Genomic DNA, 14,761 nt, shown 5'->3' on the forward strand with positions numbered 1-14,761 from the left:
CTGGCTCAAAGTGGATTTGGGCCCCCATCTTTGTCAGCAAGTCCCTCCCTAGTAGAGGGCAGGGGCTCTCTGGGATGACTAGGAAGGAATGGGAGACTTTTCCCCTTCCTAAGTCTACAGTCCTCTGGGTTGTCCAGGGGTATTTTTTTGATGCCTGTGGCCCCGTGCACCCAGGATGTTTTCTTAGACATTTTTCCAATTGGTTTGGTTAGGACTGAGTGTTCCACCCCAGTATCGACCAAGAAGTGAACTGGGGACCCCTCCACTTGCAAAGTTACCCTGGGTTCGGGGAGGGGGTCCGAACCCCGTCCTCCCTAGTCAGAGTCCTGGGTAACGAGTACGGAGGTAGGGTTAGCTGGTCCCCGTTTCTTTTGGCAGTCTTTAATCCAGTGACCACGTTCCTTGCAATAAGCACACTGATCCTTTTCTAATCTTTGCCTAGAGCCTTGCTTTTTCTGCTTTCTGCTTTGGTCGTTCCCTGCCTGGGGGAAAGCTGCCACTAAGACTTTGGTCATTTCTCTGGTAGCCTTGAACTGTTTTTCTTCTGGAGTATCCCTATTATTATAAACTCGTTGAGCCATCTGAAGGAGGTCTTGTATCTGCTTTCCCTCTAATCCCTCTAATTTCTGGAGTTTTCTTTTAATATCTGGTGCTGCCTGGTTTACAAAGGACATTACTACCGCTGCCTGATTTTCCGGTGCTTCCGGGTCCATAGGGGTAAACTGTCTGAAGGCTTCCATTAACCTCTCTAAATACACAGTGGGGCTTTATGTCTTACCTTGTAACACAGAATATACTTTAGCCAAATTGGTGGGCTTGCGAGCTGCAGCCCGGAGACCCGCCATTAGAGTCTGGCAATAAATGAGCAGTCGTCCCCTACCTTCTGACATGTTGTAGTCCCATCTGGGCTGGGTCAAAGGAAAAGCCGCGTTAATGAGGTCAGGATTTGCAGTTGGCTGGCCGTCATCTCCTGGAACTAGTTTTCTGGCCTCTACCTGGATTCTTTCCCGCTCCTCCGTTGTGAACAGGATTCGGAGGAGCTGTTGACAGTCATCCCAGGTCAGCTGGTGTGTAAACATGGCACTGTCTAACAACGAGGTTAGATCTTTGGGATTATCTGAGAACCGAGCATTTTGGGACTTCCAATTGTATAGATCACTAGTGGAAAAAGGCCAATATGTGAGACGGGAGAGTCCGGTATCATCGAGCGATCCTATTTCTCTGAGAGGCAGGGCTACAGTAGAGTCAGGGAGTTGGGAAGCCTGGTCCCGCTGTACACGGCCTCGTGTTCGGCCGGCCGGCCCCCCCGGGTTACTTTCGCTCTCGGCAGCCTCCGCTTCTCAGTTCCCCTCTACGGAAGCACCACCCTGGGGGACTGGGTCCTGCGGGATAAGGTGCGGATATGGTGGCGGAAGTGTGGGTTCTAACGTTAGGGGGTCTTGGCTGTCTGGCAGCACGGGGGCTGAGGGAGCAGAGGGAGTCCTTTGTCTTGTAGGTCGCGTTACTAGGACCTTGTAGGGCTCAGGGATGAATGGAGTTACCCAGGGCGGTGGGTTTTCCACAAGATCCTGCCACACTAGAATATAAGGAATTTGATCAGGGTGTCCTGACTGCCCTGGCAGGAAAATCTTAGTTTTTACTTTAGTAATAATAGAGAGACAGAAAGTTCCTTCGGAGGGCCACCCTACGCCGAAAGAGGGCCACTCCGAATGGCAGAAAGTAACTAGCTTTCCCTTCTTTAGTTCTACGCTTAAGTTACGCCCCCGAGCCTTTACATCTTTGAAATTAGTAACAAGGAGTGAGAGCGGCGTGCTCTGGTTGTTGCCCATCTTTGGACTGCTCCTACAAAGAGAAGGAGGGACGAAAATGAGTGTGAAGCAGAGCGGAGTATCCGACAGGTCCGGTCCTGGAAGGGGAAGAAAAGGTTTTATATTTCGTTTTGGACTTACACTTAACACTTAACAATAATGGACAGACAGTGATAAACGATGAGCCTTCACGAGCGCGTGTCGGACTTCCGACCTGAGTCAGACGGGGCAACCAAGGATGGAGGACCCCAGATGGGCACTGGGGGACGTCTCCCACCAGTCCCGAGTGGCTGTCTTTTAGCGCGTCCGCCAAGACCGTGCCACTTACAGAACAGACCAATACAGATTACAGATTACAGATTTCGTGAAATTTCAGGGAGACAGACAGAGACAGAGACAGAGGCAGTGACAAAGCCGGCTTACCTACAGATTAAGATCCATTGACTTGGGGGTCTGGTGGGCTTGGGGGAAATCCTGGACGAGCCCCCATTTGTTATGCCCAGACCGTTTATTCCCCGAAGAAGACCACCAGAGTCCAGAGTCGAAGCTAAGCAGCAAGGATCTTTATTACAGGTTCGAACCTGGAACTCTCCCTCGCTCGCGAAACGAGACGGGCAGGAGAGCTCCCCCACTGAGCTCCGAGCAGTGTTATATAGTCTAAGAAAAGTGGGCATAGAATTATTATACAAATCAGATATATGATTGGCTAGTGTTTGAACAAGGCGATTTGGCTAACTATGATTGGTTCCCGCCATTTCTGATATTTCGGTTCAACCTTTGAGGTGGGAGAGCAGGTTTATGGCAGCAAGAGTTTATCTTACTTAAACACATCTTGTGACCTTGCCTCAGAACTTACAAAATTTCTGGTACGTGCAGAAAAACAGGTACTCACAGAACTTACGAAATCTCTGGTATGTGCAAAACAAAATCTCTGGTATGTGCAAAAACAAAATCTCTGGTATGTGCAAAACAAAATCTCTGGTACATCCAGAAAAACAGGTACTCACAGAACTTACGAAATCTCTGGTATGTGCAAAGATTAGAGAGCAGAACAAAGGGTGTAGCGGGGGGGCGGGTACCCATCTATCTTTGTGTCCTTTCATTGGCTCTACAGATTCTCTAGGAGGGAAGGTATGCAAGAAGGAGGTCAGAGCAGATGCCAATTGCCAGCATGGCTACCATGGGTGTTTTATAATTTATTATTATTAGAGTCTTACTCTGTTGCCCAGGAGTGCAGTGGCACAATCTTGGCTCACTGCAACCTCTGCCTCCTGGGTTCAAGCGATTCTCCTGCCTCAGCCACCTGAGTAGCTGGGATTACATGTGGGCACCAGAATGCCTGGCTAATTTTTATATTTTTAGTAGAGATGGGGCTTCCACTCAAAACTGGCCAGGCTGGCTTTGAACTCCTGACCTCAGGTGATCTGCCTGCCTTATCCTCCCAAACTGCTGGGATTACAGGCATGAGCCACCGTGCCAGGTATAATTTATTATTTTTAATTACTGTCTTATTTTCTTTCCGGTCTTTTGCTAATATTGTATTTGTGGGAAGATACCTCTTGTCTCTTTTGCAGTTAAAACAGTTCTTGTGCTATTTATAGTTTCCCTAATATGCTTGTCTCCCTACCAGACTGGGAGCTGCTCCAGGTCTGATTGATCTCAGAGTAGCCAAACCCCAGCCTAGCATCTGACAAGAGTGAGTAGATGGGTGGATGCATGAAATGAAGGAAGGAAGTACAGATGGATGAATGGATGAGTGGGTGTATGAATGAATAGATGGGTGCGTGGTGGATGGGTGGGTAGGCAGATGGATGGCTGGGTAGGCGGATGGATGGCTGGGTAGGTGGATGGGTGCATGATCCCAAGTCTCAGACGAACTGACCGCGAGTTGATTTCTGAGGCTCAGAATCATCTTGCAAAGGCAGTGAAAAGACCTTCACACCTGACTTCCTGGCTCCAGTTATGCCCACATAGGCCTAGATTTTCACTGCCTGTTTTCTCCTACACCCCTTCCCCCTTCTCCCTGACTATACTTCAGCCTTTCTGAACTTCAAAAGTTCTCTCCTTCTCTTCTCTGTGCCAATACGTGGGTTATAGCCCCTCTGCCTCAGAGACTGCTCCCATTGTGTGCCATCCTCATGTGTCTGCCAGAGGAAGCTTAGTTTATAAGCTCCACGTGAGACTGAAAATAGCAAGGGGCTTTGAGTAGCAGGCCTGTTTCCAATCCATGTGCTGCCATTTGTGAACTGTGTGGTCCTAGGAAAATTTCCTTACCCCTCTGAAACCCCAGCTTCCTAACCATTACATAGACAAAATAATCATTAAGGCTCAAGGGCTATTATCAGATGAGATAATGTTTATGAAAAGGGGCTTTGCAATTGGCCAGGCATGGTGGCTCACGCCTGTAATCCCAGCACTTCGGTAGGCCGAGGCCGGCAGATCACCTGAGGTCAGGAGTTCGAGACCAGCCTGACCACCATGGAGAAAACCCATCTCTACTAAAAAAAAACAAAAAACAAAAAAAACAAACAAAAAAACCAGTCAGGCAACAGTGGCGCATTCCTGTAATTCCAGCTACTCAGGAGGCTGAGGTAGGAGAATCACTTGCACCAAGGAGGTGGAGGTTGCGGTGAGCCAAGATTGTGCCATTGCACTCCAGCCTGGGCAACAAGAATGAGACTCCGTCTCAAAAAAAAGAAAAAAAGGAAAAGAAAAGGAAAGGGGCTTTGCAGCCCAAAAATGCCATACGGTGGACCTTGTCTCCCTACCTGTCTCAGTTCAAAGGAGCCAAGGGAGTCTACAGGGCATCGCTCATTGGGAAAGGTCAGGCTCAGGGTCTGGGCCTCCTTAGGCAGCACCCAGAAGCTATACTGCCACAGTGCTCCACCCCAAGGGTTCCTGAGTCCCATCTCCCTGCAGGGTTGAGGGGCTGGGCTTCCTGTGGCCTGGCTATTGGGGTGTTTACTGCCTGGTACACTGTAGGTCTGGGTGAACAAGTGAATTCAGCAGTGCAACAGGAGGATCAGATGATTTGCAGGCCCCTTGATTGCCCATCACATCTTACAGGGACACAGTGTAGTCACCTCATCCCTGCCTAAGGTCATTTCACCATTCTAGCCTGTGAAGTTCATTCCATGGCATCAACCATGAGAGGCAGAATATGGGAACTCTGAACCATAGCGCCCCTCAAGTTTACAGCTTATGAAGGGCTTCCACATCTAGCAATGCAGTGTGGCACAGTGGTTAAGGACACAATTTCCGTATTCATATTGTCCTGTGGTTCACATCCCAACTCTACTGCTTACTAGCTATGGGACCTTAAGCATTTTGTTTGGCCTCTCTGGACTAATGAAATAATAATGTAAGGTGCCAAAAATAGCACCTGATGCATAGTAAGCTCTCAGCAAGTTTTAGCTCTTTATCTTAATGGTGGAAGGCAAGTCAGGCATTATTACCCCATCCCACAGACCAAGACACTGAAGCCCACGGATCATACAGCACATCAGGGGCAGAGCCGGGATGGGGCTGTCTTTGCACTGGGAGGAAGGATGTGGGCAGCAAGAGGGGTTATGGGTGTAGAGCTGGGCAGGGGCAAAAGAAATTGAGGAAAGAGGAATTTGGGGGATGCTAGTGGCCTCTCAAATTGTTAGGGACCAACCTTTTCCCTCTCCCATCTCAGTCGACAGCTTTATAGAAACTTGAGTCTGGGGTCTTTAGTAGTCTTGGGCTGGGCTGGACAGCGAAGGGGAGGGGCGTCTGTGGAAGAGTAGGGAGGACTGGCCAGCTCTGACCTTCCTGCCGAAGACTACCAGCAGTCTCTTCTGGCACTCCCGAGCGCGGCCACCAGAGGGAGCGCCTCCCTTTCCTGAGACAGCCAGAGTTATGGTATCTAAGTTGTGATTAAGAGAGACGGGGAAGCAGCGGGGGTGGCGGGGGGGCGGTGAAGCAGGGGTGAAGCAGTGGGAAATGGCAAGGGATGATAATCACTGCATCAGCAGTTGAAGCAGCTCCTTGGCTTGGCCAGTCCGAGAGGTGGTTATAGGGTGCTGGGTATTACACAGGGCACTGAAGAGGTTGGGGAGCGTATCTGGATGGGGAGGTGGAGAGTGTGTGTGTGTGTGTGTGTGTGTGTGTGTGTATACACGCGTGTCTGGGTCTCTAGATACAATTTCTCTTACTCCTCTCCCTACCCCCCGCAGAGTTTTTTGATGCAGAAGGAAGTGAGGTGGATTTGAACTTTGGGGGGCTCCAGGGCCGAGGGGTCAAGAAGCAGGACCCCCCAATCGAACGGGATCTCTACCTGTCCCTGGAGGACTTATTCTTTGGCTGCACCAAAAAAATTAAGATCTCCAGAAGGGTGAGTACTCAGCTTGCTCCTCCCGGGAGCCACCACCTATCTCCTGCAGCCTAGCAGCCACCTCCTCCCTTACCCGGGTGAGAGGACTCAGGGATGGTCTCTGATGGAATTATGGAACCTTAGATTCAGAGACCTAGGATGTTAGAATTCTAGAATCTGAAATTCGGAAGGGACAATTGAGGATATTAGCCCGGTTCTTTCCTAGTGCAGGAGTGCCCTCTGCAGCCTTCCCAACTGCAGTCTTCCTCTCTTTCAATTCAGCCCCATCCCCGTGGGAACTGGAAAGGCTCTGAATCCTCTGAATTCTTTCCTCTGGGCTTTACCAGACCATATTCCCAGGATTTTACCAGGGTGCATGCCTCGTGCATAAGAAAGAACAGTGGGCATGGAGGGTGGGCTGGGAGACAGTCACCGAGGTGATGGGTTGAAGAAGACCCACAGTGCCTCGTGTCTAGTCCTTGGCTTGGCCCTGTGCCATGGCCCAGGCCTGTGCCAAGCATAAGAGCAAGCCTGCTCTACCTTTGCCCAGCAGAGGAGATGCTGATGCGGCCATGCTTTCCACAGATCGCACCCATCTGGACATGCGATTGGGGAGTGGAAGGATGACACAGTGGTGAATGCACTGGGGGAGGCTTAGATTTGTTGACTTTCATTTCTCTCTTTGGAATTAAGAGACTTGCTGGAGGCTCAAGCCCAGGCCTCTGGGATTTGGAGAGAGGAATGAAGTACATTTTCACCATGTATCTGTTAGTGGCCAGGCCTGGAGCTGTGTGTTTGATCAACTAATGGTGACTGCTTGGCATCTCAGGCCCTAGCCCCAGTCTCATGGCATCCCCTGCCATCCTGGAATCATAGGTTCTTGGTTGTCATGGCAACAGGATGGGCGTGGGAGTGGCTCAGGGCAGGCTCTCCCCATTGCTGGAGGCTCTTCCCATTGCTAGAGGATTGAGCCCAAGTACAAATCCCATAGAGCATCTTTCATGTGTGCAAAGGTCACCTGAATGTTCATGAAAATCTGAGCAATTGACTGTGCTCATGGAAGTCCTAAGCAGACCTCCCCACACCTGATATGTTGCTGCAGGTGCTGAATGAGGATGGGTACTCCTCCACCATCAAGGACAAGATCCTGACCATTGATGTGAAGCCTGGTTGGAGGCAGGGCACATGCATCACCTTTGAGAAGGAAGGGGACCAGGTAAGGGTGGAAGAAGCTGACTCAGGTCAGTCACTGGACTCAGGCGGTGGGAAGACTGAGGAGGAAGGGAAGGGAAAAGAGGCAATACTTGTTCCTGAGCCTTGGTCTGTAGAGAGCCCAGTCTGCAGAGTGGGTGAGACGGGATCCCTAATGTTCCTTCCAAGGAACAGAGCCTTATAATGCTTCTGTGAACGGGCAGCCCAGGGACTGTCCCCATTTTACAGAGTGGGAAACGGGGACCCAGAGAAGAATGGGACTTGCCTAGGGCAAGAACATGAGAGCTGAAAGGAGATCCCAGTCTGAACTCCAGTGTCTTCCTGATTTTCTTCAGTGCTTCTCAGAATAAAGCCCAACTACAGGAGCTACTCAGAAACCATTTAATCATAATAATTTTATTTATTTATTTATTTATTTTATTTTATTTTATTTTATTTTGAGACGGGAGTCTCACTTTGTTGCCCAGGCTGGAGTGAGGTGGCACGATTTCAGCTCATTGCAACCCGCACCTCCTGGATTCAAGCGATTCTCCTGCCCCAGCCTCCTGAGTAGCTGTGACTACAGGCACGTGCCACCACGCACAGCTAATTCTTTTTTTTTTAAATTGAGACAGAGTCTCACTCTGTTACCCAGGCTGGAAGGCAGTGGCGCAGTCTTGGCTCACTGCAAACTCCGCCTCCTGGGTTCAAGTTATTCTGCTGCCTCAGCCTCCCCAGTAGCTGGGATTACAGGCATGCACCACCACACCCAGCTAATTTTTGTATTTTTAGTAGAGACAGGGTTTCACCATGTTGGCCAGGCTGGTCTCGAACTCCTGACCTCAGGTGATCCACCTGTCTTGGCCTCCCAAAGTGCTTGGGATTACAGGCATGAGCCACTCCACCTGGACACCTAGCTAATTTTTGTATTTTTATAGAGATAGGATTTCTCCATGTTGGCCAGACTGACCTCGAACTCCTGACCTCAGGTGATCTGCCTGCCTCGACCTCCCACAGTGCCTGGGATTACAGATGTGAGCCACCATGCCTGGCCTATTAGTAATACTTTTAAATTAAATACCATTTAAATAAAAACATAAAATTATTGTCCAAGGCGTGCTGAGTCCTTAAGTCCTGAGAAGAGGCAGAATGATGGAGCATTCAGAGCCAGGAAAGATACATTCCTTTGCCTGCACTTTTTACCCCCTTTCTCACCTATGAAACATCTACCTCCGGTCTGGCCTGGTGGCTTACACCTACAGCCCCAGCACTCTGGAATGCCAAGGCAAGAGAATCACTTGAGCTCAGAAGTTTGAGACCAGCCTGGGCAACATAGCGAGACCTTGTCTCTACTAAAAACAAAAAAGTTAGCTGGGCATGGCAGTGTGTGCCTGTGGTCCCAGATACTCAGGAGACTGAGGCGGGAGGATCTCTTGAGCCCAGGAGGTAGGTCAAGGCTGTGGTGAGCTATGATCATGCCATTGCACTTCAGCCTGGGCAACAGAGAGAGACCCTGTCTAAAAATAAAAACAAAAAACAAACAAACAAAAAATAAATAAATAAAACATCTACTTTGAAGAAACATGCTTCAAAACCCAGCTCGTGTTTCCTGCTCTGGGCAGCCTTTTCTGAGCTCCAGGATCTGGGCCTCCCTTTATCATGAGCGTGCTGAGGATTCACCGTCAGTTCCTCTCCCTCCCGGCCACGAGACTGGGAGCTCCTTGGGGTGAGGGGCCAGTCTGATTCCTCTGTCCCCAATGCCCAGAAGAGACCTCAGCAGACTTGTGGTGACTTAATGACAGGAGTGTCATGCCTGGAGTTACTAGCAAGACAGAGACATATGGTCAGTTGCCTGACGCCCAGCTCAGTGTTCTACCTGCCATCTGAGGAAGCCTCTCCGAGCCTCCAGCTGAGTGGTCTATTTTGGGCATGCTCAGTACAGAAGTAATTCTGGGGGGATTCATCTGGGTAAGCTTCTCAGGCTTCTAATCTATCTGGGCTATGGGGGCTAAACTGAAAAGGCCCTTCCAGAAAACCTGCTCTCATCTCCCCATTGTACAGATGAAGACATGGAGACAAGTAGAGGCAGGAACTTGGCCAAAGTCACACGGCCAACTAGTCCTTGTCACCCTTTGGCGTCCCCTGCCCAGGGCCCCAACATCATCCCAGCAGACATCATTTTCATCGTAAAGGAGAAGCTACACCCTCGCTTCCGCAGGGAGAATGACAACCTCTTCTTCGTGAACCCCATCCCTCTGGGCAAGGTGAGTGGGCAAAGCGCAGGAGCAGCAGGGAGGGGATCAGCGTGAGCCCCACCTGCCCTGGCCTAGACTTGGCCTCCCCTCCTGCAACCACCTGCCATCAGTCACTAAGCCCTGTGGATTCCACCCTCCAAATCACCATCCACTTGGTCCCCTCTGCTCATCCACACCGCCTGGATCTGTGCACCAGATCTGCACAGCAGGTCCTCCTCCCCACTTCTCATCTCCTCCAGGCTCTTCTCCTTAGGGATCCTGCCACACACTCATCGGACCCTGCCATACTCCTCACTGTCTAAACATCTTTGTTTAGAGGGCCACTGGAGGCCCTCTGTGATCTGCTCCCTGCTTACCCCTTCCCCTGCACTCCAGCCCCTTCACCGCATAGCACCCTGCCTGCGTAACGCATTTTCACGCCTTCGTTCTCATTTCTGCTGGGCCCTCTCCCTGGAATGCTGTCTATTCACCTGACCCTATAGGGTCCTCATCAATAGCTACCACCACTGCTACCACTTCCTGCCCTACTCCTGAATGGTTTAGGGGCCTCTCCTTGGCTCCCACAAACACTTTTATTCTATCTCCATCATTACATTTATACAACATCCATCTTACCTGCCAGATCCACCCATCTTTCCTGCCAGGGCAGAAAATCCTGGGTCATTCACCTATTAGTTCTTGAACAGCCTTGTCTCCCTTGTGCCCAACTCACAGTCTGGCACTGGACAGGTTCCTAAGGTGCCTTCTAAATAGGAGGGCCATGGTGACCCTCCTCAGCCCCACCTTTGGCCCTGACCCTCCCTAGGCTCTCACCTGCTGCACTGTGGAGGTGAAGACTCTAGATGACCGTCTGCTCAACATCCCCATCAATGACATCATCCAGTGAGTCCATCTGCCTTGGGCCCCAGTAGCCAAGAGAAGGGCTAGCCTGGGATTTAGGGGGTATTGTCAGACAGGTCTGCCCAGTAGAGTTGTACAGGCTGCCCCCAGCACAAGGATTCCCTGCTGAGGGGATAGAGAGGACCAAAACCAAACCCACACTCTGGCCACGCTGTGGGCTGCAATCACCTGGCAAAAGGAACACCTTTTTCTAATCCACACGAAGCTACTGCAGAGGCTAGAGGCCCCCAGTGTTGGGCAACCCCGTGGCCTCCATCCTCCCAAACTTCTCATTAGAGTTCTGAGTTGCATCCCCTAAGTCCTTTTCCAAGAAAGGTTCTCTGCCCCTGCAGAGGTTTGCCTGGCAGCCCAGCACCCCCGCCCCCACCTCAGGGTTTGCTCACCCTTACTTCCCGTTTCCCGTATCTTAAACAAAGTTTCTGGAATCCTCCATCAGAGACTCAGTGTAAACAGGTTTTCAGGGAGCAAGCTCTTTGGAATAAGCCAATCTCCTCTCCTTTCCCAACCAGTTCTGGCTAAGAGCCACTCTAGGTGAAGGCTGGAGTGACTGTCCCCTTCCTGGGGATTATGTGAGTAGGGGTTATGTGACAGGGACTTGCTGAGGTGCTGCTCTGGGATGATGTCTAAGCTCCTTTCTTTCATCCTATTTCAGCCCCAAATACTTCAAGAAGGTGCCAGGTGAGGGGATGCCATTGCCGGAGGACCCCACTAAGAAGGGGGATCTCTTCATCTTCTTCGACATCCAGTTCCCCACCCGCCTCACACCCCAGAAGAAGCAGATGCTGCGCCAGGCATTGCTGACATGACTGTGGTGGGCTGGAGCAGGGGTGAGAGGAGGCTAGCTGGGCCTCACCCCACCCCTACCCGCCACAGCCTCAGGGTGTGCAGAGGTGTGCATAGCCTCAGGGAGCCTGCTGCACAGATATGATACCAGAGTGGGAAGGTGCAGGGCTTAAACTAACATAATAAAGATCTATTTCCTGTCCTCCAGCTACACCCATGAGAGTGTGTTGGAGAGGAGCTTCATATTAGCCTTTCTTGGGGGGCACAGGGAAGAAAGAGGCCCAAGGAGCTGAGTGCCTGGGTCCCTGTCCTGGCTTTGTGGGAAAGGGCAGGTAAGGGTTCAGATCCTCTGTGCTTCCACTTTGATAGAGTGGGGCAGGGCTGTGTGGCCTCTGAGGGTCTCTAGCTCTGCTCTGGCTTTTCATGACAGAAGAGACAATCTCTGGAGCATGATATGGTCACGTTAGAAACAGGAAAACTAAAGCCCAAAAGAAAACATTTGTTGCAGGTCACTCAGGCCTCAGTGGCAAAGCTGTCATCAGAACCTTGAAGGTGGCAGGGTGCGGTGGCTCACGCCTAGACTTTGGGAGGCCAAGGTGGGCGGATCACTTGAGGTCAGGAGTTCCAGACCAGCATGGCCAACATAGTGAAACCTCATCTCTACTAAATACAAAAATTAGCCAGGTGTGATGGCGGGCACCTGTAATCCCAGCTACTCCAAAGGTTGGGGCAGGAGAATTGCTTGAACCAGGGAGGCAGAGTTGCAGTGAGCTGAGATCGCTCCACTGCACTCCAGCCTGAGCAAAAGTGAAACTCCATCTCAAAAAAACCCAAAAAGGCTGGGTGTGGTGGCTCATGTTTGTAATCCCAGGACTTTGGGAGGCCGAGGCAGGTGGATCAGCTGAGGTCAGGAGTTCGAGATTAGCCTGGCAAACATGGTAAAAACCTGTCTCTACTAAAAATACAAAAATTAGCTGGGTGTGGAGGTGAGTGCCTATAATCCCAGCTACTCAGGAGACTGAGGCAGGGGGACCACTTGAATCCACGAGGTGGAGGTTGCAGTTAGCCAAGATTGTGGCACTGTACTCCAGCCTGGGTGACAGAGCAAGACTCTGTCTCAAACAAAACAAAACCAAACCAGAAACCCCCCAAAACCTTGAAGGTCACTTCCCATAGACTCACCCTGCGTAGAAGAGCAGCATAAAGAACACATGTGCACTGGAAACAGCTTTGGTTCTACCCCTCTGGCCTCAATCCCCTGGTCTGTGATAGGGTCCTGGGCAGGGTGATCTGGGAAACCCAAGTTCTGATCCCAGCCCTGCCACTTTCTCCTGGAACCAGTTACCACACCTGTCTTGTCAGTAGAGCAGAGCTCATAACCCCCTTCACAGGCACGTTGTGAGGACTGAAATCATTGATGTGAAAGTGCTTGGTGAACTCACTGCTTAGATTCAGGAAGGGGTAACAGTCCTGCTGCCCCCAAGGCCTGGAGTTCCAGCATCCACGTCCAACCGGGCCTGCGTAGACCATGCTTGCCTCCTCAAAGTCAACAAGTGTGCTACGCTCCCCTTCCATGCTAGCGAGGTTCCCTTTTAGAGTCTGAGCTTGGGTGAGGATAGATCCAGGCTTCAGGGAGTAGGTAGCCAATTCCATGGAATACCTTCAGAGGTGCCAGAAATGGCCCCACGTTCAGATTGCTTGGGACTCCACCATTCAAATCACATCAGCTTAAGGCTTTTTCTTAAATGGGGGTTCAGTAGCACTTTTGTCATTAAAAAAATCACCATGGGCTGGGCGCAGTGGCTCATGCCTGTAATCCCAGCACTTTGGGAGGCCAAGGCGGGTGGATCACAAGGTCAGGAGTTTGAGACCAGCCTGGGCAACATGGTGAAACCTCGTCTCTACTAAAAATACAAAACTTAGCCGGGCATGGTGGCATTCACTTGTAATGCCAGCTACTTGGCAGGCTGAGGCAGGAGAATCACCTGAACCCAGGAGGCAGAGGTTGCAGTGAGCCGAGATTGTGCCACTGCATTCCAGCCTGGCAACAGAGCGAGACTCTGTCTCAAAAAAAAAAAAAAAAAAAAAAAAAAAAAAAAAAAAAAAATTCACCGTAAAGTCAGCTGCCCAAAGACCTTGCGATGAATACTCCAGGACCAAGGCTCCAGGAAGCATTTCGGCACAGTAGTTAAAAGCACGTGGGCTTTGGAGTCAGATACACCTGTTCTGGATCCCAGGTGTGTTACTAGCCAGCTGTGTGCCTTTGGGCAAGTCACTTCATCTCTCTTAAGGCTTGTGGCCCCTACCTTGCAGGCCTTTCATGGAAACCAGATGGTGAGGCATGAAATACTCTGGGGCAGGACTCAGGTGGAGTGGGGTGGTGAGGCCGCCCTGTTCTGACAGCAAGCCCTGAATTGAGAGGGGCTGTGAAAGTAGAGCCAGGGCTGTGAAATTATTGAACTCTAGGTCTCCTGTAGGGCAGCAGGAAAGCCTACTCCTTATCATGAGGCTCTGGAGGAAGCCTGGGTCTCAGGCCTGAAAGTCCCTTAGGAGATTCCTATTACCTCAGTGATCTTCGGCACTACCTTGAATTAGGCAAAGCAGGGCTTATCATATGCCCACTTAATAGGCATTAAAGGGTTGGGGACCAAAGAGAATTGATCTACCTCTGATCAGAATGAGACCCATTGGTATGTTTTCCAGTGGTTCCTACCACTGTTCCCAGCTCATTGTCCCAGGGCCACACCCAGAACCACAATGAAGGTGGGCAGCCTCATGTCTATTAAGGCTGCTGAATGAACCAGCTGACTTGCTCATGCCCACCTGGCCTGTTTAGCTTTGACACACCCCTACTAAACTGCTTCCTCCCGTCCAGAGCAGAGCTAACAGCCTGCCTCAAAGGATTAGTGTGAGAAGGTACATAAAGCACTGGCCAGGTCCTCCGTACATGCCACCCCCTGCAGCCTGCCTGGGCTGCCTGTCAACTCTTAACCTGGTTTACCGCCTTATGGCACTCAACCCTGTCCCTCCCGAGGACTATGGGGCCTCAGATCAATTTGTCAAAAACTAAGAAGGAAGCTGAAGAATCCTGGACCCTCGTTCCTTCTCCAAGAACCAGTCTAACGCCCTGGCCCTCAACCCAAGCACTGAAGGGGTCCAGCCTCCAGCTCTGACCACTGGGCTAATGAGGGGAAGGAGCAGCGGCGTCAGCTGCTTGAGGCTGAGGGAAGAGGGAGGGTGGTTGTGTTCTCAGGGCCTGGCTCCACAGCTGCCAAACAGGCTTCCCCAAGGACCCCAGCATTGGTCTTGGGGAGTCCAGAAGGGGAAGGAGGACTGGGTCCCGGTCCCAGTTCAGTAGCGGACTTTCTGGGTGTTCTTGCCTGCATCGCCTGTGTCAGGCCTCAGCTTCTTCAGACACCTACGAACTGGGTCTGAGTGACATATTACTAAGGGCCCAGTCCTACAGAAGATGCCTTGGGATTCTGGGA

The 14,761-nt window shown here is 51.0% G+C and overlaps 1 protein-coding gene across 5 annotated transcripts in view; it reads left to right on the forward strand.

Annotated features, from left to right (window-relative positions):
- DNAJB13 (DnaJ heat shock protein family (Hsp40) member B13) overlaps positions 1-11,475 on the forward strand; it is a 28,018-nt gene extending 16,543 nt beyond the window's left edge. For 4 of the 5 annotated variants that reach the window (XM_008020121.3, XM_008020122.3, XM_008020120.3 and 1 more), the window contains exons 4-8: positions 6,008-6,165; positions 7,247-7,360; positions 9,486-9,599; positions 10,396-10,472; positions 11,143-11,475. In XM_008020121.3, coding sequence (XP_008018312.2) covers positions 6,008-6,165; positions 7,247-7,360; positions 9,486-9,599; positions 10,396-10,472; positions 11,143-11,296 — 617 coding nt within the window. In that variant the 3' untranslated portion in view covers positions 11,297-11,475. Of the gene's footprint in view, positions 1-6,007; positions 6,166-7,246; positions 7,361-9,396; positions 9,600-10,395; positions 10,473-11,142 lie in introns of all 5 variants that reach the window. The other variant, XR_005242787.2, reaches the window with a different exon arrangement.
- The last annotated feature ends 3,286 nt before the right edge of the window (positions 11,476-14,761 follow it).

The sequence above is a fragment of the Chlorocebus sabaeus genome, chromosome 1 (assembly GCF_047675955.1).
Source record: "Chlorocebus sabaeus isolate Y175 chromosome 1, mChlSab1.0.hap1, whole genome shotgun sequence".
Taxonomy (NCBI): Eukaryota; Metazoa; Chordata; class Mammalia; order Primates; family Cercopithecidae; genus Chlorocebus; species Chlorocebus sabaeus.